Source organism: Topomyia yanbarensis, chromosome 2, assembly GCF_030247195.1.
Source record: "Topomyia yanbarensis strain Yona2022 chromosome 2, ASM3024719v1, whole genome shotgun sequence".
NCBI classification, from domain to species: domain Eukaryota; kingdom Metazoa; phylum Arthropoda; class Insecta; order Diptera; family Culicidae; genus Topomyia; species Topomyia yanbarensis.
The window spans coordinates 69,508,038-69,535,152 of record NC_080671.1 but is presented as its reverse complement, the minus strand read 5'-3'; the positions used below and the strand labels follow the sequence as shown (position 1 = coordinate 69,535,152).

Here is a 27,115-nt window from a genome sequence, read left to right as displayed (position 1 = left end):
CGCCAAGGCCCCTCACGATAACGCGAGTGAAAAACCGTGTTCGATAATGGAATTCTTGCTAGCTCTCTTATCATTGTTATTGTTATTTATCAGTGTGCAATCGGGCTGTATCAACAACCTATTTCTGCAACCTATGTGCAATAACTGTATACCTACCGTCTCACCGTTACACTTAACAGTGTGTGCAGTGTTTTATGATCACACCTATGACCGCGCACCCGACTTCTTATGAGCGTATTGGCGGCTCAGCTGTCTTTCCATTCCAAGCTCAGGGATACACTGCTCCTACACACATCCATACATACAGTCATACATACGGGCTTACATTCATACATACCTACTATTTGGCATAAGCGTCTAACGTCGTTGTCATCTAGTCTGTCTAATTCTATGGAAAATCAACCTACCATCGCCTTGGGGTCTATGTCATACTGGCAAATTTTGTATTGCATCCGCTTCTGTCACTTCCTAATCTCCTTTTGTCTCCTAGGTCTGAAGCGGACCAATCGATTGTGAATTGATTCGCTAAACATACTAGCAGTATTAATCCTTACTCGCGAATACTTTTTCCTGCACCTGCGCTGTTTCATCTCTATTTTAAAATAGAATTCGATTATGCCTGTTCTGGTAAATATACGTGTTCATTATATTATAGACCTGGCAAATCCTCAATTTAATTTCTATTATCATGCTGGGTAACTGGAGTGAAGGTATTTTAGGGTTTCACAAAAAGAATCTCTGTCCATAAGGGACATAAGCAATATTTATCCACTATTCCCCATAAAGTTTGCTCGAACCGAATGTCCGCCTGGTTCGACTCGAAGAGACTACACCAACCCGAAAGTTCTGCTTATGATTTCTGAGAGCCGGTGTGCTTGGTCGACTTAAATAATCATAAGGACAAGTCCTGAACAATTAACTATCTCTTAAGTGCCAGTCCTGCACTCCTTTCCTGAACTAGCCTCATACCTAAGGTCAAAAGAGTCTACAACTAGCTGGATCTACATGTCCCCCACCCAAGCGAATTGATCTATCAACTTGCAAGTAGGAGCACATGTCTACCAACCAGTCATGAAGACTTCCGTATCAATGAGAATGGACCATGCCAGTCGAAGGCCACCGGCCCAGCACCATCTCTTACGGTTCCTACTTACAGACTTCATTTCAATGGTAGTAAGTGTCTCATTCCCTCTTCTAAAACTCGCTTACCGCTGCTCATCTTTTCCGGCATTTCGACGCCGTCTCATAGAAGAGATCTCTTTCATCGAATGCTCAATTTCCGTCGGAGCTTGTATATGAGACGCTCAAAGAGGTCGAATATCAACTATCTGAAGGGAAAGACATTATATATTATTTTATAAATATTCCCTAAACCTATAATCAACTAAGCTGCCCACAATCGCAGGTCAGTCCCACGTTCTATGGGATTCCCTATTTACATGGGTCGGACTTTCGTTTATAAGCAGTAACGCTGTCTGCCGATTCTAATGCAGAAACGCTAATGATGTGACCATCAAGAATACGTTTGACAACCTTAAGTGACCCCCTTTGACACCAGTTTAGCCTTACCAAGCTATAACACGGCGTGAAACCTACCGAATTGAAGTTGAGAACAGCATGAAGCAACATCCTATTGTTTGTGGCACTAAAAACTGGATTCTAACCGCACTGCGCACTTATTACTCTTCTATTAAATTCTTCTCATAGACTGGTTAGTTCAACTAGTCTGTTTATGAAAGTACCATCTCTATCACTTGAAATACATGTGTTTTGACAGCTCGCAGTTTTCTGTAGCAGTTTGATAACTCGCACTTTGAAAGTGCGGAGTCCAGGTTGGTGGGAAATGCGCAATATTCTCTAGAAGAAAACTTCCTTCTAGTCACTAAGTGACGTGACTGTGAGAATAGGGCCCCAAATTTATGTGATATCCTAGACTGACTTGGATAGTTCCATCGAGCCTAGTTTGCATACCTGACATAACTAGACACACTTTTATCCATTCACCCACATTCTTACTTGCTCTCTTGTCATGTACCAAAAAAGCCCCAGGCCCAGATATTATCCAATTCAACTTGTTGAAGAATTTTCAAGAGCGGCTTGTTTAATTTATTTAATAAGTTTCTTGAGGGTAACATTGTCCCTCATGACGGGAGGGAAGATGATCGCCATCCAAAAACCAGGAAAACTAGCCTCCGACCACAACTCGTATCGACCGATTACGATACTGTTTCGTATCCGCCAGCAGGAAGACCGAGATCGCGAAGCGATGGAGCAGCTGTACCGCGCTAAAGACACACGGAAATTCTACGAGAAGTTGAACCGCTCGCGCAGGGGCCACGTACCACAGGCCGACATGTGCAGAGATACAAACGGGAATCTTCTCACGGACCAGTGTGAGGTGATCCAGAGGTGGCGGCAGCACTACGAAGAACACCTGAACGGCGATGCAGCAGACGACGAGGATGGCACGGTAACGCACCTGGGAGCACGCGCGGAAGACATTACACTACCGGCTCCGGATCTCCAAGAAATCCAGGAGGAGATTAGCCGGCTCAAAAATAATAAAGCCGCTGGGGTTGACCAAATACCAAGCGAGCTACTAAAACACGGTGGCGAGCCACTGGCTAAAGCGCTGCACTGGGTGATTACCAAGATTTGGGAGGAGGAGATTTTACCGGAGGAGTGGATGGAAGGTGTCGTGTGCCCTATCTACAAAAAGGGCGACAAGCTGGATTGCTGTAATTACCGAGCAATCACCCTGCTGAACGCCGCCTACAAGGTACTCTCCCAAATACTATGCCGTCGACTATCACCAATTGCAAGAGAGTTCGTGGGGCAGTACCAGGCGGGTTTCATGAGCGAACGATCTACCACGGACCAGGTGTTCGCTCTTCGTCAAGTACTGCAGAAATGCCGCGAGTACAATGTGCCCACACATCATTTGTTCATCGACTTCAAAGCCGCATACGACACTATCGATCGAGATCAGCTATGGCAGATTATGCACGAGTACGGATTCCCGGACAAACTGACGCGATTAGTGAAGGCGACGATGGATCGGGTGATATGCGTAGTACGTGTCTCAGGGACGCTCTCGAGTCCCTTCGAATCACGCAGAGGGTTACGGCAAGGTGATGGTCTCTCGTGTCTGTTATTCAACATCGCGCTGGAAGGTGTAATAAGAAGAGCAGGAATCGACACGAGTGGTACGATTTTCACAAAGTCCGTTCAGCTACTTGGCTTCGCCGATGACGTTGATATTATTGCACGAAACTTTGAGAAGATGGAGGAAGCCTACATCAGACTGAAAAGAGAAGCCAAGCGCGTCGGACTTGCCATCAACACGTCGAAGACAAAGTACATGATAGGAAGAGGTTCACGAGAAGAGAATGAGAACCGCCCGCCTCGAGTTTGCATCGGTGGCGACGAAATCGAGGTGGTTGAAGAGTTCGTGTACTTGGGCTCACTGGTGACCGCCGACAATGATACCAGCAGAGAGATTCGTAGACGCATCGTGGCAGGAAATCGTGCCTACTTTGGCCTCCGCAAGACACTTCGGTCGAACAGAGTTCGCCGTCGTACGAAGTTGACCATCTACAAGACGCTGATTAGACCGGTAGTTCTCTACGGGCACGAGACCTGGACCATGCTCGTGGAGGACCAACGCGCACTTGGTGTCTTCGAACGGAAAGTGCTGCGTACCATCTACGGTGGAGTGCAGATGGAAGACGGCACATGGAGACGGCGAATGAACCATGAGTTGCATCAGCTGTTGGGGGAGCCACCCATCTGTCATACCGCGAAAATCGGACGACTACGGTGGGCCGGGCACGTAGCCAGAATGTCGGACAATAGCCCGGTGAAAACGGTTCTCAATTGCAATCCGACCGGTACAAGAAGACGTGGCGCGCAGCGAGCACGATGGATCGACCAGGTGGAAGACGATTTGCGGACCCTTCGCAGACTGCGTGGCTGGCGACGCGCGGCCATGGACCGAGTGGAATGGAGGAATCTTTTGTATACGGCCACTTCGGCCTTAATCTGTTAATAAATAAATAAATCGTATCCGAAAGTTGTTCTAGAAAATGATCCCATCTCGCCATGACAATTGGATCGAAGCGAATGGCTTCCTGTCAGTTACACAACTTGGCCTCCTCACAAGCAAAGGGACGAACGATTGTCTTGCGTTGCTCTCAAGAGAAATTCAAATGACCTATGCCAACAAAGATTCTTTCTGAGAAGTTGCACCAGCGTGGTCTTTTGCCAATTTTAAATAACTATGGCTTATGCTAAACCTGTTGTTTCGTGCCTGAATAAACACACAGACTAGTGGAGTTTGAAGCGCAAATCTAATTCATTGACCGTTAGTTTCTTTTCAAAGATTTTGTTGGATCCTACCGGGCAGAGTTGGTCTGGTATACTTTATTCTAAACCAAACCCGATGATTCTGAAAATAACGCTAAAATTTGTCGTTTCGAAAGCTACAATGCCAAATTACGTATCGCACCAATCGACTCCCCATGTCACAAATTTCTTTACCCGACTAGGAAAAAAAATCAACCCGAAGACGATACCTTTTCCAGTTGGGAATCTGATCTGAGCCTGCCCGTTTAAAAATAGCAGATTACAGAATCAAATAACTTTACTAAGAACTTTCGTACATAATCTATCTCTAATGACCAATTCAGTCCACGTCGTATCCATACATTGGCCCTTCCATATAAGCTTTAAACATATCTTTGGAGTTCCTTCTTATTCGGCGTCCGATCGGTTCTAGGTCATTGTAACATTTGGGAAACACTCTCTCCACGGCTTCAATCGCTTCCTCCGGTGAAACCTTCCTCACAGCCAGTACTGAATTCAATGCTTTAGTTTTAACGCAATCCTACAAATAAAAATATGATTACAAACTCTTAACCAAATAACAGACAATACGCTGTTACCCGATGCGCTTGTTTTATCTTGAACGGCGATGCATCGCCCTGGGTGCAGGCGCTAAGGAACGAGCAGTGGGTCAAATTAGCTGCACGTATTTCCGTACACGCTAGGTGGTCTATGTTCTTAAAGTCCAAATCATTTCTGCAGTAGTCAAACATATGGATCATCTCGTGGGACAACACTCCCTGCACAATGCCCTCGTTGCGGGCAATGTTCTGGCAAACAACCACCTGATTCAGCACGGGATCGTATCCTCCGCTGACCGAGACATCGCACACCTCACAGGCAATATGTCGTCGGATATCGATGGCGCTGAAAAAAAACTGCTGTTTAGGAAATACCAACTTGAGCCTTTCACTTTCAGTGAACTTACCAACCGGAGCTTCTCAGCGCACCCATCATCAATTTCACCATTGGGCTGTTTTTGACGCACGAATAAACATTTCGTTCGCATTTAATCTTGTCTAGGCTTTCGGTACCTTCGATACCTAGCAGTACCCGGCCCCAACTTGGTTTATACTTTTCCCCTCGGCGTTCAGGATACAAGTCGTAGCCCCATTTGTTCTCCTCCTTGTCGTCTTCTCGGTCAACAACTGCATTTGGAATTGGTGGTGATGAGTTCTTGTTTACCTCCTTTGGTACAGGTTTATTGGCCATTATGTCTATTTCTAGATTTTAAAACAGTAGAATATTTTAAAACGTTTCATTCTACTTTGATTGTTCTGATGTAATACCAAAACAAATCACATTTCATGTGTCGATAAAATAGAGGCCGGACACGTGCTTGAGATGTGAGCCGATGCTCAGTGGATACCGCAAGGCATTGAATTATACAGGTGTGAACATTTCTCATTAATGATTTATCGTCAACGATTTTACGTAACGAATGAAGAACATTTAACCCGAATAGAAAATATCACGCGTGTTTTTTGTAAACGGCCAATAAGCATGCTGTCAAAATTCACTTTGAGCGAAAATTGCGGCCAAACCGCAACTCTCCGAGAACTGATGTTAGCATTTTATGGAAGAAAAAAGTTTTCTCTTTCGTCTACTGCTAAGATTTATTCAGCTTTTTGTTAGTGGCTGCGTTCCCAAATGCGCACTCCACTTTGACAAGTCGTCCGTCCAATGTCAAATTTGACAAATCACCAGTCGTGTCAATTTTGACAAGCTCTTCCATCAGTCTCAATTTTCACAACACGGTAGGCGTTGATTTTTGTTTTCGTCTCAAACGTTAAACATCAAAATAAAATTTCGGTTGTTTTTCCGTTAAAAATACGATTTCGGTTCAGGTCGCCACAATCGACGGGATTCAGCCAATTGAACAGCAACATTCAATTCAAAAAAAATCTTCAGAGCAACTACTTTCCAAAACTATGTTTGCGAAATCGGATTACAAAAATTGGACAATTAGCAGCGCGTAACACGGTGATCAATGGGTCTTATCATAAAAATGGCAGATTGTGGAAAACCAATCATCAGCGATATTAGATTTAGGCGAAACTAATGAGCCAGCTGAATTGCTACCGATTTCGTTTGTTAACGTTGCAGCTGTCATTTACCATTATGCCAAGAGGTTATTTTTTATCGCATTTTTCGTTATGTTAGATGGTAAATTTTACTACAAATGTTGTTCAAAAAACGCGCATATTTAAACAAATTTTGCTAAGATATTACATTGTTAGAAGAATGCGTACCTTTCCGAATTTACACCGAGTTTCATTGATTTATTACTGGTCATATCGTACGTGATGAATTTAGGTAAGAGCAAAGGCTCGAATCCCTAAATTCTGGTTCTAATTAGTATTCGTATTAGTAGTTTTTGATAGATGCCGATTGACACATCGATCGCTGGTCATTCTGGAGGGAGAAAAATAATGAGAAAAGATCTTTAAAAAATTCAAAATTTCAGTCTTGTAGTTCAGGTCAGATCAAAATGAGCTTACGTTTGATGATATTGAGAGCCGCTATAATGGAACCATGCCGATTTTCCAGATTTATTGTCCGAGCCAGCAGCTCCTTGATTGGCGCCTCCAGCTCGTCACATTTTTAGACCAAAAGCACATCGTATACTTTCGCAACCAGTGCTCTGATCAGTTCGGAGATTTCCGCCTTAGCCAGGCCTGACTTCCCTTGACAATGATTCGTCTAAAGATGATCTCGATAATAAACTACTTCTCCACTGAAATTATACCCGTGCTCTTCAATCAGGCTTGTTATGATCACAAATTTTGACGTTTAACGTTTCAGACGAGAACAAAAATCAACGCCTACCGTGTTGTGAAAATTGAGACTGACGGAACGGGTTGTCAAAATTGACACGACTGATGGTTTGTCCAAATTAAAATTGGACGGACCACTTGTCAAAGTGGAGTGCGCATTTGAGAACGCAGCCATTAACAAAAAGCTGAATAGTCTGCGGCTAATGGTTTGTCCGGAATTTCCCCTCAAAGTGAATTTTGACAGCATGCTTATTGGCCCTTTTCAAAAAACACGCGAGATATGTACAGTAACGAAACCATGATTTTCACTGTGACAGTACAGTAATTTTACAATAATTTACAGTAAGTTTAAGTGTTATGCTACAATACAAAAACAATAAACTTTAACGTTTTTACAGTAAATTTCAATGCAAAATAGACTTTTACAGTGAAAAAGGGGGGTGGTTATGTATCTTAACATTAAAAAATCAATTTTTCTCTATGCATTTTTTTCTCGAAAACAGTAAAATTTAATGTGAATGCACTATATCAGTTTTTTGCTGAACAGTGAAATTTATTGTTACATAAAATTTTATTGTAAATCTACTGTAAGAACTTGGCATCAAACAATGTTGAAACAATAATAACTATAATGATTATTGTTTTATGATTGTTTGTAGGATAAATGCTATTGTAAAATTCTATCCGGGAAGTCACGTAAATAAAATAATAATACAGTCGTGATTCGCTGGTTTGATATTTTTTAACTGGACCGCTTTTTAGTTGGACCTCCGCTAGTTGGACCATTGTCCAACTAAAAAGCATCTGAATGTCAAAATCTTATGTCAAATTTACTTTGACAATCAATCTGACAATATTTAGAGATGTGAATAGTTGCAATTACACTACTAACGTCTCCTTTGGAGAGTTTTTGATATCTGCCAGTCGGTCCAACTAACGAATAAAATTCAAAAGCAATGAAATTGAAAGACGGATAGGTATTCCAAAGCGAATCAGTTATAAACTTAGGCCGCTTACAGATTGGCGGCGAGAAGCTGAGCTGGTGCTGGTATTGACATTAGAATGCGAGATGCGAGAAACCTGCCTGCAGCAAAGTAAAGGGATGATGTCAGAGTGAAAGCGGGCAGTCGGTGCAGATCCGCTCGGCTTTCACTCTGACATCACCCATTTGGTTTGTAGCAAGCAGGTTTCTCGCATCTCGCATTCTAATGCTAGTTCCAGTGCCAGCTTAACTTCTCGCCGCCACTTTTGAAGCACCCTTAGAGCGGAAAACTAGGACTAGGCAGGCTCATATGGACATGATCGAATGGAAATGTGGAGAATCCTTTGCCTTCTGCTAAGTATGAGTTGGGCGTTGCACCCAAACGTACCGCATTGTCATTGATAGAACATAACTCATCATCATGTTTTACCGCCGGTGTCGGCCGATTCATATGCATGTCAGATCTTTTTTACAGAGTGCTGTTTTGATTAAGGGGACATAGGAGTTTTATTTATCATGTTTCTTTTCACATTCTAAAAAAAACCGAAAGCGGGAAGTCAAAATATATTGAGGTTTTTTGCATACTACAAAACATGTTTTAGTTTTCAAAGATCTTTTTAGTGTGATGTGAAAAATTAACAGCAGACCACGTGTGATTATAGTTACTACATTCATATGAGGTTTTCGATTGATTGACACCGGTGTAGTGGATTGCACTGGTTTTGCACTTTCTAGCAGAAGTGTCAATGGAACATACCCAGTTTTCTACACTTCTGCTAGAAAGTGCAAAAACGGTGCAGTTTCAGTGCACTCCACTACACCGGTGTCAATCAATCGAAAACCCCAATAGTTAGGTGGAGACACTGTGCGGAGCCAATTGAACATGTAAAATGCCGGAGCCAATCGAGCATGACGTCATATGACATGTTCTTTTCGAATGTGTATGGAAAAGGTATTGTGATTATGGTTATCAATTATTTTACTTTTTCTTTATGTTATCGAGCGTAGAGAAAAGAAAATGAACAAAAAAAAATTCTGTGACACCAAGACACGCACAAGAGACGTACAAGTATGAAACCTCATCATATCATCGGATTCGTGCATGTAAAGTTCTTGCTGACGAAATCAACAATGAAACTATTCAGCTAGAGCTTGAACATTTGCATGAGATGCCAGTGTTTTCTTCCTGGAATAAGAGCTACCAGTTTTCCGGCTTTTGTGGCCGCCTAACTATGAATATAGTAACTATACTTTTGATGCATTTTTAAAAATCAGCGAAATTAAATGCATTTATTTCCATCAAAATAGAGATTCATAATGTATTTTGCGTGGAGTGCAATGTATTTTGCGCTGCGTGTAAGACGTCAAAACCCTACAAAACAATACTAGTTCTACATTCAACAAACCGTCGAACAAAGTGAATCAGCGTAGGACGTTTGTTAAACAAACTTTTCATCGAGGGAGTGCAAAGTTGATGCAAAAATGGAAATTTTATGCATTTTTTCTAATTTGTTATACATTCCTAGCGTGATCTGCCCCTAGTGTGAAAACCCCAGTCAGAAAATCACGACTGCAGTGGGAAGTTTTCAAAAATACCAAAAAAAACCCGATTTCTAAAAGATTCGACCAAAGTTCATTCGTGATTCGCTCATTCCATGTATTCTGATTGCAGTTGAAAATCGAAATACAGTCGTGATTCGCTGGTTGGACACTTTTTAACTGGACCGCTTTTTAGTTGGACTTCCGCTAGTTGGACCATTGTCCAACTAAAAAGCTTCTTCTTCTCCTTCTTCTGTTTGGCTTGTTTGTGAAACAAAGCCCAAAATGGCACAGCATATAAAGCTATATTGCCAGTTAATCTTCGTTTATAGTCCAATGGACTTTACTTTCTGTGACTAACCGACGATAAACTCGCAGCGCCACAAAATTGGTCCACCACAGCACGAGTAATTCGCCCAATCAAGGTGAAAAAAGCGAATTATCTAGCACTCGGTGAAAACCAACATGTCGACACGTTGAAATTTTCACCGGAAGTTAAAACTAAAAAGCATCTGAACGTCAAAATCTCGTGTCAAATTTACTTTGACAATCAATCTGACAATGTTTAGAGATGTGAACAGATGCATTTACACTGCCAACATCTCCTTTGGAGAGTTTTTGACATTTGTCAGTCAGTCCAACTAGCGAATCAAATTCGTTAGTTGGACAAGGCTGTGGCCCAACCAGCGAATCACGACAATAGTGAACTTGCGTCTTTCGGTTTTTCTCCTATTTTCAGCGTACGCAACTAAAGCGCAACTGGTGTAGATGATGCGCAACTTGATTCTCTAACATGTACACAAGATGCGCCCACTCTGTAAATAGGGAAAAAGCAAAAGGCGCAAGTCCAATACAGTCGTGTTTCGCTGGTTGGGCCACAGCCTTGTCCAACTAACGAATTTGATTCGCTAGGACCGACTGACAAATGTCAAAAACTCTCCAAAGGAGATGTTGGCAGTGTAAATGCATCTGTTAACATCTTTAAATATTGTCAGATTGATTGTCAAAGTAATTTTGACACGAGATTTTGACGTTCAGATGCTTTTTAGTTGGACAATGGTCCAACTAGCGGAGGTCCAACTAATAAGCGGTCCGGTTAAAAAGTGTCCAACCAGCGGATCACGACTGTATCGCACTTCGCTCAAACAAGTTCAGAATTGTGATATTCTATATACAGAAAGCAAATAATGTTACTGGCGACAAACTGTTTATTAATGACAATCACGTCTACATTCCCGCTCACAAAGTTGAGTGCGACGGTGTAGTCACCGAGTCGAGTTTGCCTACCGAAGCACAGGGTTGGCTTTTTCATGGAGCCCTTGCTCCAGTGAGCAAAGATTTTGAATGGCAATCGCGTTGGATGGGATAATATCGTCGTTGCTGTGCTATCTTATGACAAACGCCATTTTGGGGTAAACTGAGTTAGATATGCCATATGACTTGTTTAAAAAATCTCTACAAAGTGGCTACAAAGCATCAATTGTCTTCTTTATATTGTTTCTATCATTTATAAGTTTCAAGATATTCAATCTCAAACTTTAAAAATCGTTTTTCTCGAAATGTGTTAAATGTCGTTTGTCATAAGATAGCACAACAGCGACGATATGGTGTCTCTTTTCAATCTCGTGTCGCTTGACCTTTGGTGGGATTGCCTTGCGTTTAATTACGTCTTCTTCGACAAGCATCATCTGTCTATTCGGTTGTTTGTACAGATGGGCCATTTGTAGCAGTAAGGCTCGGAGTTACAATTACGCAGATAATCATGAGGATGGTTCTTGCATTGGAAGTGCTGAAAAATGTGCCTATTGTGATAAGAGTGCACATGACCTATTACCACGCCCAGCTTCCCTTTTTGAGAAATACTAAAAAAGAGCTTGATGTTGAATTTTATATTTTAGTTGTTGTTTATATATTCATTAGGATTGTTTTAATTTGAGTTGTTGTTTATATATTAATTATGATTGTTCTGCCCAGTATCACTAAACCAACTGCTGTTACCAACATCGAAGTAACAAAGATTACATCAAATGTCTCCAAACCATCAACCAACACCACCAATGAAGAATCAAACACCGATGAAGAAGGATTTACATTAGCGACCCGGAAGTACAAGAAACAAATAAGAACATCCGACCGTGAGCATTATGAATGCAGTACCGATGACGACATGGATGTGAACGAAAACGTGAGAGAAGACGGACCTAATGACCCTCAAGGTGCGGCAGACAAGGCATCTCCTTTTTCATCACCAAGGAAGAGGATCTCAACACGCACAAGCAATCCGCGTCAACAAGACCCTAAAAATCTTAAAAGACCCACGGCTCAGTTGTGCTAACGCATTGAGCCGTGTCAAATAAACAAGAAAAAAATATAATTGTTTTGGTAAAACCAAATAACTATATTCTTTATTTTTAAGGTAACTCGTCAAATTGAAGTGTTTGTATGGATATAGAGTGGGACGGTCATCGGAGAACTAATTCTAGTGTCACATAAAATTTGTTTATTGCATCACGTTATTCCTAATCTGCTGAAGTGTGCCTTGTTATAATACATATTTCATTATCCCCACACTAATCATATTGGTACGGTTGTTCATTTTTTTTGGAATGAAGCAACAACCACAAATGCTATACTGTTTTGAAAGTTGTCTCAATGCTTTCGTCGTAATATGCTTCGTCTAGTTTTCCGGTGTCTGAAAGTCGAAAATTTAAGAACAAAATGAACATAAACCCTAACGATACTTACTTCCAAATATCATTGACGAAATCATCTCACAGATCGCTGGTAGGTATTCGCACATTTCGATTAATCAGTTGATCGCGACGGTTGTAAAGTTGGACTAGAACTGAAGCCATCAACGAATAACAAACGCTGTTATAATAAAGATAGAAGCGACCCAAGCAGAACAACAATTAACCGTAACGTACATTTCCGCAATTAAAACTGCAACATTTTTGAATGCTACATCAGACATAAAGCAGTAAATCAAATATAATGATTGAGTTGAACTATGTCCGATAAAAATTATCAGAATTATCATAAACCAATGGAAAGCGACTCTAGAAATTAATTTATCTACATACCTAGTTGATATAGACCGACCAATGAAATTGTCTCTCAATATTCCGAATATATGGGAACAAAACAAAATAGAAATAGGTAGTTTGTGTATTTTTTTCAGAATCATTAAAACGTTTGGAGATATACCGAGATTTCCGTTGCGATGCCGGCTAATGTAAGTTACATTATGTAACTTCCTGCGTCGACGCAAGGAAGAAAATACATACAACAGGTTGGTTCCTAAATCGTCGCCAAGACCTGTGGATATTTGTAGCGTAAATGGGTCAAGGACGTATGGAATGTGGCGGACACCTGTAGGTGCTCCCACGTGGAACACCGCATTATTGTCAGCTGATATGTCTTTCAACAAGTAGCTCACCGGACTATCGCCGGTATGATCCTAGTAACCAAATGGAGTTTACATTTCCATAGTTTCAAAATATTTACCCCTAATCGATCGGTTTGTTCATGTAAGGCGATTTTGCACATTCGAGTGTCAAAAATTGGACGAAAAAGGTGTGTTTTAGGGAGTTAAACCCAGAACATATTTTTAATCAGGAAAAAAATTATTTGCTGCTTGAAAGTGTAGTGAAATGTAAAATATATGCTGTGCCTGGAGACTTTAAGTATCGATTTATCGTATTTTCATGCTTGGCAATTCGTTAAAAATTCATTTTGTTAACTGAAGTTGTAGTGCTGTATGATTTAACCATTATTTGATAATGAAAAATTATTTATGCACAAAAACAGAAATGTTTCATTGTAATCGTTGCAATGCTGTTAGATTACTTTGAATAATTGAAGTAAAATTAATAGAATAGACTTTTTTGTGCTCAACTAGTAATCATTACTTCAAACTATTAAACAGTATCAAAGACAATTAATAGAAATCGTTATTCCATATAAAGTTTTTTAGTTGTCTAATCTGCGACATTGGATCATAAAAATAATTATCAAATTTTGATTAATTCACAAATTTAGCGGTATAGTAATTTAAAAAAACTAACTCTTTTCTTCCATTTGATTCATGCCTCTCATTGATCAAAAGTTTTTCTCCGCATTAAATTTCTGTTTATCGTTGCGACATAAAGTTGTTGTAGCAACAGAATCTAGGGAACCTCGACGAATTTGGCTGTATCGCTATGCAGGTACCGTGCCAATGAACTTGATGAAAATGTTTATAGTGTAATGCCCAATGTCCACGAAATGTTAGCAACCGGAAGCCGGCTACTCCACTCTTCCTGTCCAAATCGTTTCAATCAGGTGCCTTCATATATACAGTTGTATGACGAAAACAATTTTTTCGTGTACAATTAATATTGCAATGATTTTTTTTGTGTATTGTAGGATTAATCAATTTTACGTGTATTGTAGGATTACTTCGCTTCGACTGAAAAAATATAAGTTATTATTGAATCACACCGTAAATGATATAAGTATCCTACATGGTACTTAAAAAATAACTAATATTCATATCACGAAATCGATGCATTTCTTTTCATCCTACTAGTGCATCAGCACAAGCAGATAGGCCAACGCAAATTGTTATTATTTATCAAAACTTATTCGTTTTTAAAAATTTAATGATTATTTATTGAGGATTATTTAGGTTCACGTGCTAGTGGGACGACAGTTCGTTTATATTTTTTAATTCTGTTTGATTCGTTTATTTCATACGGCCAAATGCGTTCGTTTAACGAAGCCTTAAGTTTTTTATATATTCGCAAAATAAAACATCAATGACTGTCCGGGGGTTTCAAAATAAAACATCAATGACTGTTCGTCAGATGTTGATCGCGCGACTTACCGTTACGCGTGGAGACATGTTTTTTCGGGGCGGGGAAATATTTATTTTCAAGGCAATCCTAGTTGTCATCTGTCTTTTCATTGACGACGCTGTCTTGAAGCTCGCAATTAGATATTCTTCCTTACTTCTTGCGATTCCGGTTCACGAGTTTTATGAACTGCAACCTCTACGAAGAGGGCTTGGCGACTAGGTTTAATGGTTATTTTTCGACGATTTAATCTCTCAATGTCTTGGATGAGGTCGTGGATAAAAAACTCACTCATATTAGCAGCATACCAAGAGGCTTGTCCGCTTCGAGTTAAGCGTGCTGCTAAAGGAACACCTTGGTGGAATACCGAACTTGGCCAACTCAAAAAGTTATGTAGAAGAGCATGGAATCGCAAATGCCGGGACGGGTCGGAACCCTTTAAGTTGGTCGCAAAGCATACAGGAATGCGCTTCCATCCTCTGAGCGAAGTGATTGACAAAGTCTCTGCACAAATGTCCCAAGTCTCAACGAGACTAGTAGATTAAATATCTGTCAACTGTCTTTTTGACATACACTTTCCAGGATGTGCGAAGCCATTACTGACGACTGCCCGTGAGTTATTTTCAGGTAGTTCTGATTCTTGGGCATTTCCTCATAGAATTGTGACAACCGAATCGATCAAATGGGCGATTGAAAGTTTTGCTCCGTATAACTCTCTGGGAAAAGATGGAATCGTTCAAGTTCTACTACAAAGTGGATATGCACACTCCAAGCATATTTTGAAAGTGGTTCATACTTGTAGTCTTACAACAGGATACATTTCATTAGCGTGGCGGAAAATAACTGTAAAATTCATCGAAGGCGGCCACATCATTTATAAGGAGGCAAAAAGCTTTACACCGATCAGTCTGACCCTCCTTCTCAAATCAGTGGAACGTTTAATCGACCATTACATCTATCTATCTATATATATAAAAGTCAAAATTTGTATGTATATGATTTATAGACTCCCAAAATTTGCACACAGTAGGTATTTGGTATGGGGCGTGTTTGTGTGCTATTAGTTGGAGATTATCTGCCCGCCAGATGGCGCCTTGAAACAAATTGTGTTTTCCTCCTATTTCGCAGAGCGTCGCAGCAACGCGCGATGGGTATTAGCTAGTTCGGGATATTAGCTTGCGCGAGCACTAGAGTGGCTCGCGGTTGTATGGGAAAACTTCAAAATGATTTAAACTAGCGGGCACAGCACTTTTTGAGTTCCTTTTGTGGTCCCAAATACCTGTGCAAAATTTGGTAGCGATTGGTTGCTTCGCGGGTTTGCGCATTGCGTTCAAAGTTTGCATGGGATTTTATATGGGGAAATCAATTATTTTGCATTTACGTTAATAAAGATCGCTATTTCACTGAATATGAAAAACCAGTAAACTATAGTTCAAACCTTGGTTAACAACTTTATCGAAGACCGTAACTAGCTACGAGTTTTCAAAAAATAGTTATAACGATTTTAAAACTTATGGTAAAATTCAAATGCAGAAATTGATTACTTTTTCCAACACTGCCGGTGCACCACCGACATCGACATTAAAAAGTTAAATAAATGAGAAGATATTCATCGCAGAGACTTGGTACCTTCGAATGAAATGTTCAGAATGAATTTCTGAATATCATAGACGGGGGGGGGCATGTGTACTCCCCAGTCCCTTTTTTGATTGTTTTGTATAAGACAAAGAATCATTACTTCCTTGAAAATGTCAACGACTGAACTTTCTTAATATTTTGATAGACCCAAATATGAATCATACTACCATCTTTGTTGTGGGAAATAACAATTTACAATATTTAGAATTTACACCTACAAATTTATGTATTGTTTTTGCTTGCGGCAAAAACTAACTCAGGTCTGGAAATCGCGTTGGGTTCTAACCTGAAGTATATTTCTGGTTCGCCATCATCACCTCTGTTTTGCGTGAACAACTTAACTCAATTTCATCAAAAAACGCTTGTTTGAAATAACTATCCTGATATCGTTCCTAGATTCTCAAACGAAAACGTCAATAGAAACAGTTCCGAGACTTCAAGGAATCTAAGGATATGCATTTTTTTTAAATTTTGACTCTGAACGGCCAAGAAATAGGGTTTTAAAATATGTAAAACTTATAAACCGCTGTACCATTTTAAATGAGATAACAGTAGAGCCCTTAAATAGTAGCACTCAAACACGTAAGATTAATTTTTAATTCGGCGGTATATAACTGCGTTGAAGATGTGCTCCTTATGTTATATTAAACTATCTAAACAGGGAACTGGGGAGTACACAAACCACACCCCCTCTTCTTTTCATTTTCTGACTAAGTCTATGTTATTCAGCAATTCATTCTCAACATTTCATTCAAAGGTACCAAGTCTCTGTGATGACTATATTCTCATTTATTTAAATTTAAAGTATCGGTGTCGTAGTGTACTGACAGTGTTGGAAGAAATAATGAATATCTGCATTTGGGTTGAACCATAAGTTTTAAAATCGTTATAACTATTTTTTGAAAACTCATAGCTAGTTACCGTCTTCGACAAAGTTGTTAACCAAGGTTTGAATTATCGTTTTATAAAGCTGGTTTTTCATATTGAGTGAAATAGCGATAAATTCAAAATAATTGATTTCCCCATATAAAATCCCATACAAACTTTGAACGCAATGCGCAAACCCGGGAAGCAACCGACCGCTCTCAAACTTTTCACAGGCATTTTGGACTACAAAAGGAACTCAAAAAGTGCTGTGCTGAAAAATGTCATTTTCGAGCCACTCTAGCGAGCACCCGCTGCATGCAATGCAACATGCATATCAGCGGGGGAAGTCTACTACCAACCCGGTTACACAATATTGTCTACAACATTGAAAAAGCTTTTTCACAAATACTTTCAAGCTTAGGAGTTTTTCTCGATATTGAAGGTCCTTTTGATAACGGGTCTTTTGAATCCATTTTGGAAGCAGCACGAGGTCATAGAATATCTTCGTATATCGCAATGGATACACGCAATGCTTAGCAACCGACATCTGTGCTCATCGTTAAGACAAGTAGAGATAAGGAAATTAACTGTCTGCGGATGTCCTCAAGGTGGTGTGCTGTCACCACTTCTATGAAACCTTGTCGTCGATGGCTTGTTGAGGAAACTTAATTAGCTTGGCTTTCCGACATATGGTTTCGCCGATGATTATCATATAATGATCACTAGTATTTGAATTAACGCACTTTTTATATAATGCAATAAGCCTTATGTGTTGTTGAGCAAAAGTGTCTGCATGTTGGACTATCAGTTAATTCAAATGAAACATCAATGGTGCTTTTCACGCAATAAAGCATTACAACATGAGCTTGTCCGTTGCAGTTCTTTGACTCTGAAATTGTTGTCGCAGACCAAGTTAAGTACTTTGGGGTAATTCTTGACTCCAAACTTAATTGTACAGCTCACATCGATTTCAGAATTAATAAAGCTTACATGGCCTTCGGCCAATGTAGACGAGCTTTCGGCACATCTTGGGGATTCAAACCCAAGTACCTTCAGTGGATCTACACAACAATTGTAAGACCAATACTGGGCTACCGTGCCTTGTTTGGTTGCAGAAGGAAGAAGTTATGACAATCCAATCAAAATTAAACCATCTTCAGAGGATGGTCTTGGTGGCGATGACAGGTGCGTTCTCGACAACACAACGACAACTGCTGCTCTAGAGGCACTCTTGAACATAAAACCACTGTATGTGTTTCTGAAACAAGAAGCACTTTCTTATGCATTCCGTCTTAAAGTTGTTGGGCTTTGAAACGGTAACCCAATAGATCGTGCAACTATCCTCACAAGACTGTGGCCCCAAATGGTTACTTGGGATGAGTACACTCTTGATCCCAGTGATCTTACACTTACATGTAGTTTTCCTTTTAAAACTTTCAATGTGTGAATTACTCCTCACGAGTAATGGCTGCCTGATTGGATGGAGCGACAACTTGAAGAATATCTAGTTTGTTATACTGACGGTTCTATGTTAGAGGGCCGAGCCGATGCTAGAGTCTGTTGTCGTGAAATGAGATTCAACCAGTCTCATTCGCTTGGTAGATACTGTACCGTATTCCAAGCACACATCTTCGCGATTCTGTGTGGCGTACAGTCGGCACTTCAACAGGGAATTTGTGGTAAAAGAATATATTTTTGCTCTGACAGTCAGGCTGCCCTGAAAGCACTTAGTTCGATAGTTTCGAGATCGAAATTAGTAATCGCATATCGAACTCAAGTATAAGAACTAAGCATTTCGAATACTATCTACCTTCTAAGGATACCCGGTCATTCCGGTATTACTAGAAATGAATGGTCGGACAGATTGGCTAGAGTGTGTGCTGTGACTGACTTCGTTGGTCCAGAATCAGTTCTATCACTTTCGATAGGTTGAGTAAAGCACAAGATTAGGTCTTGGGATGCATCCAAACATATCAACTATTGGCGTAGTTTGCGAACTTGCGTTCAAAGCCATTTCTGTGGGATGTGAGTCCGAAAATATCAAAGAATTTACTGCATTTGTCAAAACACAAATGCAGTGTTCTAGTCAGGGCACTGACTGGACATTGCAAACTCAATTATCATATGGATACCAGACCGGTAACAATTTTGATTTTTTTTGGAAACATTGCTAATTCAAATGGTAATTGAGTACACAAATCATATCCAAAATATAAGCTTTTTCCGATAGCTCTAGTTCACCCACAAGAGGTTTCAATTTTCTATAGTAATATGCAGGGTATTTGGTTCATGATTAAGAATCTCTCGAGGGGTAATTGACTGTCATATTTGGAGAAAAAATCCTTCTACACATGCCATCAAATCTCAACCGTTACAGAGTAATTGAACTTTTTGTGTAACAAACTTATTCATCTTAAAATACCTCTAACCCGAAAAGTATACCTCGTATTTTAAATCTTTTAGTTTCATTAGAAAGGTGAGAATATTTTCTATTGAGTTGTTTTCATATCTTTCAGTTAATTAGTTTTAATTACCTTTTAGTTGTAAAGTAGTTCAAAGTTGGTATTTTTGATGAGGTTTTTGGTTAATTTTCTTAAAATAATGAATTATGATTATAGTAATATCTATTATCCAAAAGATGGGTTCGAGAACAATTCATAATTTGTTCTTCAACATGATATTCCTATCACTTCTCGTTTCCTTGTAATTTCACTTCTAATTTTTTCCTGTAATCGACCTGCAAGTGCTTAACAGACTTTAATCTAAAAAATATGCTTTATATCGTTATTACCAGGGCTTCATTGGAAAGTTGAGAAAATTTCCTTTCAATGTATGTACAGATATCTTTTAGTTAAGTGTACTACATGTCTTTTTAGTAGTAAAGTAACTCAAAATTGGCGTTTTTGGAGAGTTTTGTAATTTTTCTAATTATTAATAAACTAAATTTATCATCACTATTGTTCATTTGGGGCCCCTTAATATTCTCTACAACTTGTTAGTTGACACTGTATCTCTATCGCTTTTTATTTCGCTACAATTTAATAGTTAACACAGCATGACCTCATCACAAATATACAGTCGTGATTCGCTGGTTGGACACTTTTTAACTGGATCGCTTTTTAGTTGGACCTCCGCTAGTTGGACCATTGTCCAACTAAAAAGCATCTGAATGTCAAAATCTCGTGTCAAAATTACTTTGACAATCAATCTGACAATATTTAGAGATGTGAACAGATGTATTTACACTGCCAACATCTCCTTTGGAGAGTCTTTGACATTTGTCAGTCGGTCCAACTAGCGAATCAAATTCGTTAGTTGGACAAGGCTGTGGCCCAACCATCGAATCACGACTGTAACAGCTTTGTTGAAGGTTGCATATTAATTGAAGGTTTCCCGACAAAGTTATTGAGCTTTGAAGACCAACCGATTTTTTCGAAATGTCCTATTATAAGCATGTGCGAGAAAGAGAGGCAACACATAACTTTATAAGAGAATATCTTTTTATTGTGAAGTCGGATCAATTTGTAGTTTTCGGCAATGTTGATCATTATAGCTTATGCTATATATCTGCAGATAATTGGATGCACAAGATGATAGTGGCATTTTTTTTACTGAATGTATAGTTTCTATTGCCTACTTTTCATATATTTTCGCATATAAACTTGAAAACTCTTATGAGTGAACTAGAGTTTTCGGAATAAGCTCATATTTGATAAAGGGTATGTGGAGCCAATTACCGTTGGATCTAATGGTGTTCCGAAAAAAAGTCAATATTGTTGCCGGTTTAATGGACACTGTTCAGCGCGCTGAGTGTCATTCATGTGATTTTTGTGAATTCGATTACGGAACTTCATATCATTTGATATGAAACTGTTCCGTAGGAATGTAACATAGAACATAGAAGAGCCTACGTACAGAGACCTGAAACTAGAGGTTCCATTCGGGGAATTTATTTCCCGAGAATCCCGGGATTTTTGGATTTCCCAGGATTCCCAATATATTTTTGAACTCGGTAATGTGCAGACATTTTTGTGGTTTTTTATTTATTTATTTTTTCCTCTTCGGCACATACCGTACAGATTACTCTTAATGCTATTGTTAATTTCAATATTAAAAATTTCTAATTACTATCTTTTATATTGTTTAAGATACACTATCCAAACCTTACGCAAGTCATTGCAAAAGAATATTCATGTTTTCAAGCTAAACTCGACAAATTGGCCGACTATTACCGCGAAGCATTTCTTTACAGTAGTTGTAGTGGTGCGCAACCTATGAACCAATTTTTGGATTTATAAAAATTCCTTCTTATTTTAATAATTAGATGTTCAATGAAAGTGTTTGCAAATAGAGATTAGTTCCGGGCTGATGTCTTTAAAATATCGATTAGTTTTTGTTTCAAAAATTGGGATGGTTTGCAAAGATATCGTGTTGTGTTTACCCAATTTTTCTCCTTAGGGTGAAATATAGCATAGTGCTTTCGCATAGGCCTGCTAAGCCAAGACAAGTTTCGGCTTCACTGTGTCTCATCGGCAGAAACAGAACTTCTGCTCGGATGGGACATCACGTTTGATCAGTCATTCGATTGAAATACAAAGTGTGTTTTAGTTTTAAGGGATTTGCGTCTATTCCGACATAAAGTTAGTGTCAGTTTCTGATGAGGCGAAGCCGAAACGCAACCAGTGTAACAAAGATATCGCGCTTAACGCAAGCGTTATTACAAATAAGGAAATTTTCCCGGACGTCTTCAGCAATATTTGATCCGTTCATAGAATGCATATTGGGTCCAATGTGTTGTATCAATTTTATTATTTAAATTATACATACAATTTTGCATTCCGGGATATTTAGATTTGTATGAAAAGAAGAACAGAACGCCGTATCTATCCAACACCGAGGAAAAATTACTACAGAATTTCATATGTTTCGGCTTATGACCATGTACAATTTTGATCATAGTTGGAACCTGTGTACATTTTTCGCGACATGTCAAGCCACCCGTACATTCACGCTCTGCTGAAAACGTCTCATGTCTCAAACAGGTTAGCTTCCAAGCCTCGATGGTTGGTCTCGTGACATGTCATGGAATTTAAATGCGTCATCGGTCTTGAGACTGGTCATGAGGATAATTTACCTGTCGCGCGTAAGGCGATACCAGTCACACAGTTTACGAACCTGTACAAAGATGAACATTTTGTTATGGCTTGCTTGTTTGACCTGTATCTTATTCTTGATCGTTTAAGTACCGTGCAGTGGCAGATAAACGGAATGGTAGACGCTATATAAATTGAATTATTTTGATCTTTTTCAACTTTTTGATAGTAAATGTAGCGAGTTACGAGGAGTTAAAAATCAATAGTTTTAGACATTTTAAACGCACACTGGGAAGTAAATGCGTCAAAATTGAAAATTTTTCATCTTTTCACAGATAAATATTGTTCGTTATTGCAAGCTACGAGGAGTTGAAAATCAATAGTTTTAGACATTTTAAACGCACACTGGGAAGTAAATGCGTCAAAATCGAAAAAATTTCAACTTTTCACAGATAAACATTGTTTGTTATTGCGAGTTAAGAGGTGTTGAAAATCCATAGTTTTAGACATTTCAAACGCACACTGGGAAGTAAATGCGTCGAAATTTGAAAATTTTCATCTCTTCACAGATAAATATTGTTCGTTATTGCAAGCTACGAGTAGTTGAAAATCAATTGTTTTAGACATTTTAAACGCACATTAGGAAGTAAATGCATCAAAATCGAAAATTTTTCAACTTTTCACAGATCAATATTTTTTGTTATTGCGAGTTACGAGGTTTTGAAAATCAATAGTTTTAGACATTTTAAACGCACACTGGGAAGTAAATGCGTCAAAATCGTAAAATTTTCAACTTTTCACAGATAAACATTGTTTGTTATTGCGAGTTAAGAGGTGTTGAAAATCAATAGTTTTAGAGGTAATTGTTCCGAATCGCGGCTTTTTCGAAAAGAGGGTTAATTTCTTTTGGAAATGGTTCTAAATGGCCTATTTTATAACAAGCAATGAAAAAAAATTGGAGGGAAAGCTTTAAAGTAGTTTAAACTGGAAAAATAAGTTGTTCCCACTTACCTTACTAACAATGACATTGCTCATGAGAAAGTGACGTTAAGGGTGAATGTAGTGTGATGCGGCTTTGCCGCATAGTCGAGTCCAAGGATTCGAAGCGGCGCAAAGCCGCTGAGAAACCGACGGACGAGATAGTTTTCATCTTGCTATCGAAGGGTGCAATCAAACCTGTAATCCACTCGTTTGCCCGGTATACTTAAACCCTATCCCTAGCACTTGAATGAAGCGATGTGGCGTAGCCACATTCGGCACTAACAAAATTTTATTGTTGTAAATGAATACTATCCTATTGTTACTAAATAAAACATTGTTAATGCCTAATGTGGCTACGCCACATCGCTTTTTGTCATGCTGTCCGACTTCGCTGCCGCTCAGTCGGACTTAAACTAGGGATAGCCCCTATGTTTGAGTATACCGGGCAAACGAGTGGATTACAAGTTTGATTGCACCCTTCGATAACAAGATCAAAACCACCTCGTCCGTCGGTTTCTCAGCGGCTTTGCGCCGCTTCGAACCCTCGGACTTGACTATGCGGCAAAGCCGCATCACACTACATTCACCCTTAACGTCACTTTCTCATGAGCAATGCCACTGTTAGTAAGATAACTGGGAACAACTTATTTTTCCAGTTTAAACTACTTTAAAGCTATCCCCCCAATTTTTTCATTGCTTGTTGTAAAATAGGCCATTTAGAACCATTTCCAAAAAAAATTAACGCTCTTTTCGAAAAAGCCGCGATTCGGAACAATTACCGTTTTAGACATTTTAAACGCACACTGGGAAGTAAATGCGTCAAAATTGAAAATTTTTCAAGTTTTCACAGACAAATATTTTTCGTCATTGCGAGTTACTAGGAGTTGAAAATCAATAGTTTTAGACATTTCAAACGCACACTGGGAAGTAAATGCGTCAAAATTTGAAAATTTTCATCTCTTCACAGATAAATATTGTTTGTTATTGCGAGTTAAGACGTGTTGAAAATCAATCGTTTTAGACATTTTAAACGCACACTGGGAAGTAAATGCGTCAAAATTGAAAAATTTTCATCTTTTCACAGATAAATATTGTTCGTTAGTGCAAGCTACGAGGAGTTGAAAATCAATTGTTTTAGACATTTTAAATGCACACTGGGAAATAAATGCGTCAAAATCGAAAAATTTTCAACTTTTCACAGATAAATATTGCTTGTTATTGCGAATTACGAGGAGTAGAAAATCAATAGTTTTAAACATTTTATACGTACACTTGAAAGTAAATGCGTCAAAATCGAAAGATTTTCAACTTTTCACAGATAAATATTGTTTGTTATTGCGAGTTACGAGGTGTTGAAAATCAATAGTTTTAGACATTTTAAACGCACACTTGAAAGTAAATGCGTCATAATGGAAAAAAATCTACTTTCACACAATTTTTTTTGTTATTGCTATAGTTACGTGAAGTTGAAATACGATAGTTTTGGGCTTTTTAGACACACATTAGTAAGTAAATGCGTCAAAATGGAAAATTTTTCAACTTTCGCTATTTTTTTTTGTTTTTCGAGTTACAGTAAGATTCCGTTTTGGCACGTTCCGTTTTTGGCATGCTCCCATTTTGGCACACTCCGATTTTGGCAACAAATGGGTTCCGTTTTTATCAACATTCTTGTTGTACATAATAAATCTTTTAAAAATGTGCAATAGATATTTTTTGTATCAATTGACATTGCATTTGACTTTATTTCCAAACATGGGAGTCATATTAATCCTCAAAAGCCCAAATCATTTTTTTTTAATTTTGTTAAAATTGTCTTACAGTTTCAATACTTTACTGTGATAATTTTGTGATGTTTTTCGCAATGTTGTTTTAAAAAAGCGTTATGCATTTAAAGGTTAAGGTGAAGATATGCGGAAGCCACGTTGCTAGGCACCGACTCGCTTGTTTACATTAGGAAAAACTGAAATCTGAAGTGAAAATTCAAACGCACAAATGAGAGTTTCCGAACATTTTCCTTTGGTCATCTGCACATTGGCAGAAAATTTGAAGTTTTGTTAGTAAACGATTAAAGTTTCGCGAGTGTTTTTGCAGTGGTGTGTGAAAAAAGTGCATTTGAAAAAGTGCAATGAAAACGAGAAGAAGTGTTTCGAAAAGAAACCCCAAGTGAAGAGGGGCGATATTTTCGCAGAAAATAGGAGCTACAGATGGCATTCCGGCAAAAACTCGGATTGATCGTATAGGAAAATATTCTAGCTTCCTTAAGTAGCAGTTTCGTGGCACACCAGCAAGGTTAGTGTGTTGAAAAACGTATTTTTATATTTGCTCATGTCAGATACATGGTTAGGCAGGGGAGAGGGGTGTGTGTGGCGCAGCAGCTATGTTGTGGCTCGCATGTATAATGTCCTTAACTATGTTTTACACTATATGTGTCGTATTTAATGATTACAATAAGTATAGAAATGTATTGTTTATGTATAGTACAAGTGGTTGCAGTGGTACTAGCGTTAGACGGAATCAATTTTTATAGTCGAATGCAGATGAATGCGCTACACCGCATAATACAACGTCACTACAAAACTTGGCACTAAATTTGCAATACATATCGAAAGCCCGTATTTAGGAATACAAAACTGATAGCTCCCAAATAGTTTACGATGTCTTTTTGAAAATGCATTTTTAGATATAGTGCACTTTATATTCGTAAATGTTGATTTTGCAAACCTCCCTAGGTGCCAAAATTTTCTGGTAAAAAGAAATAATAAATTAACACCAAACATGCATTCAGCGACGTAAAATTACCCCAATGTGAAGTTTTTATCAAATTCGGATCCCTTTTGAGGTTTTGACCGACTTTTTTATGGAAGGTGATCACTGTGCGAAGACTGAATTTGATAAACATGAATAAAATTAAATTTTCTTATTTTTTCCTTTCATCTAATTCCATTTCACACATGGTTAAAAATTCTTGAAACATTTTTGAAGTCGTAAATTGAAAATCCAAACTTTAAAAATAAGGTTCAATTTTTGGCACTGTTCCGGTTTTGGCAACAGCAAAAAATAAAATTGTTGCCAAAAACGGAATCCTACTGTACTAGGATATGAAAATCACCAGTTTTGAACATTTTAAACGCACATGGGGAAGTAAATGCGTCAAAATCGCAAAATTCACTTTTTGCAGATGAATGTTGCTTGTTTTTCCGAGTTATTGGTTATTACTTCCCAATGTGCGTTTAAAATGTCTAAAACTATTGATTTTCAACGCCTCGTAACTCGCAATAACAAACCATGTTTATCTGTGAAAAGTTGAAAAATTTTCGATTTTGACGCATTTACTTCCCAGAGTGCGTTTAAAATGTCTAAAACTATTGATTTTCAACATCTCTTAACTCGCAATAACAAACAATGTTTATCTGTGAAAAGTTGAATTTTTTTCGATTTTGACGCATTTACTTCCTAATGTGCGTTTAAAATGTCTAAAACTATTGATTTTCAACACCTCTTAACTCGCAATAACAAACAATGTTTATCTGTGAAAAGTTGATTTTTTTTCGATTTTGACGCATTTACTTCCTAATGTGCGTTTAAAATGTCTAAAACTATTGATTTTCAACACCTCTTAACTCGCAATAACAAACAATGTTTATCTGTGACAAGTTGAAAATTTTTCGATTTTGACGCATTTACTTCCCAGTGTGCGTTTAAATTGTCTAAAACTATTGATTTTCAACAAGTCTTAACTCGCAATAACAAACAATGTTTATCTGTGAAAAGTTGAATTTTTTTTCGATTTTGACGCATTTACTTCCTAATGTGCGTTTAAAATGCCTAAAACAATTGATTTTAAACACCTCTTAACTCGCAATAACAAGCAATGTTTATTTGTGAAAAGTTGAAAATTTTTCTATTTTGACGCATTTACTTCCCAGTGTGCGTTTAAAATGTCTAAAACTATGGATTTTCAACACCTCGCAATAACAATGTTTATCTGTGAAAAGTTGAATTTTCTTCGATTTTGACGCA

At 38.5% G+C, this 27,115-nt stretch overlaps 2 protein-coding genes across 3 annotated transcripts in view; one reads left to right on the top strand and one right to left on the bottom strand.

Annotated features, from left to right (window-relative positions):
* Positions 1-4,624: 4,624 nt before the first annotated feature.
* On the bottom strand, positions 4,625-5,687 carry LOC131678388 (mitochondrial inner membrane protease ATP23 homolog). Its single transcript, XM_058958525.1, has 3 exons — positions 5,312-5,687; positions 4,944-5,250; positions 4,625-4,885 (listed from the first exon to the last, which is right to left on the bottom strand). Exons 1-3 carry the CDS (start codon positions 5,593-5,595, stop codon positions 4,685-4,687), a joined length of 792 nt encoding a protein of 263 aa, XP_058814508.1. The 5' UTR covers positions 5,596-5,687; the 3' UTR covers positions 4,625-4,684.
* Positions 5,688-13,244: 7,557 nt separating this feature from the next.
* LOC131678382 (dynein axonemal heavy chain 7) overlaps positions 13,245-27,115 on the top strand; it is a 45,810-nt gene continuing 31,939 nt past the window's right edge. For both annotated transcript variants that reach the window (XM_058958466.1, XM_058958465.1), the window contains exon 1: positions 13,245-13,257. The gene's annotated coding sequence lies outside the window, so the exon portion shown is untranslated. The remainder of the gene's footprint in view (positions 13,258-27,115) is intronic.

Coding starts and splice junctions, on each gene's coding strand:
- LOC131678388 (XM_058958525.1), bottom strand. CDS start 5,595: ATGGCCAATAAACCTGTACCAAAGGAGGTAAACAAGAACTCATCACCA. Junction 5,251..5,311: donor GCGCTGAGAAGCTCCGGTTG/GTAAGTTCACTG, acceptor GTTTTTTTTCAG/CGCCATCGATATCCGACGAC. Junction 4,886..4,943: donor AGATAAAACAAGCGCATCGG/GTAACAGCGTAT, acceptor TTTTATTTGTAG/GATTGCGTTAAAACTAAAGC.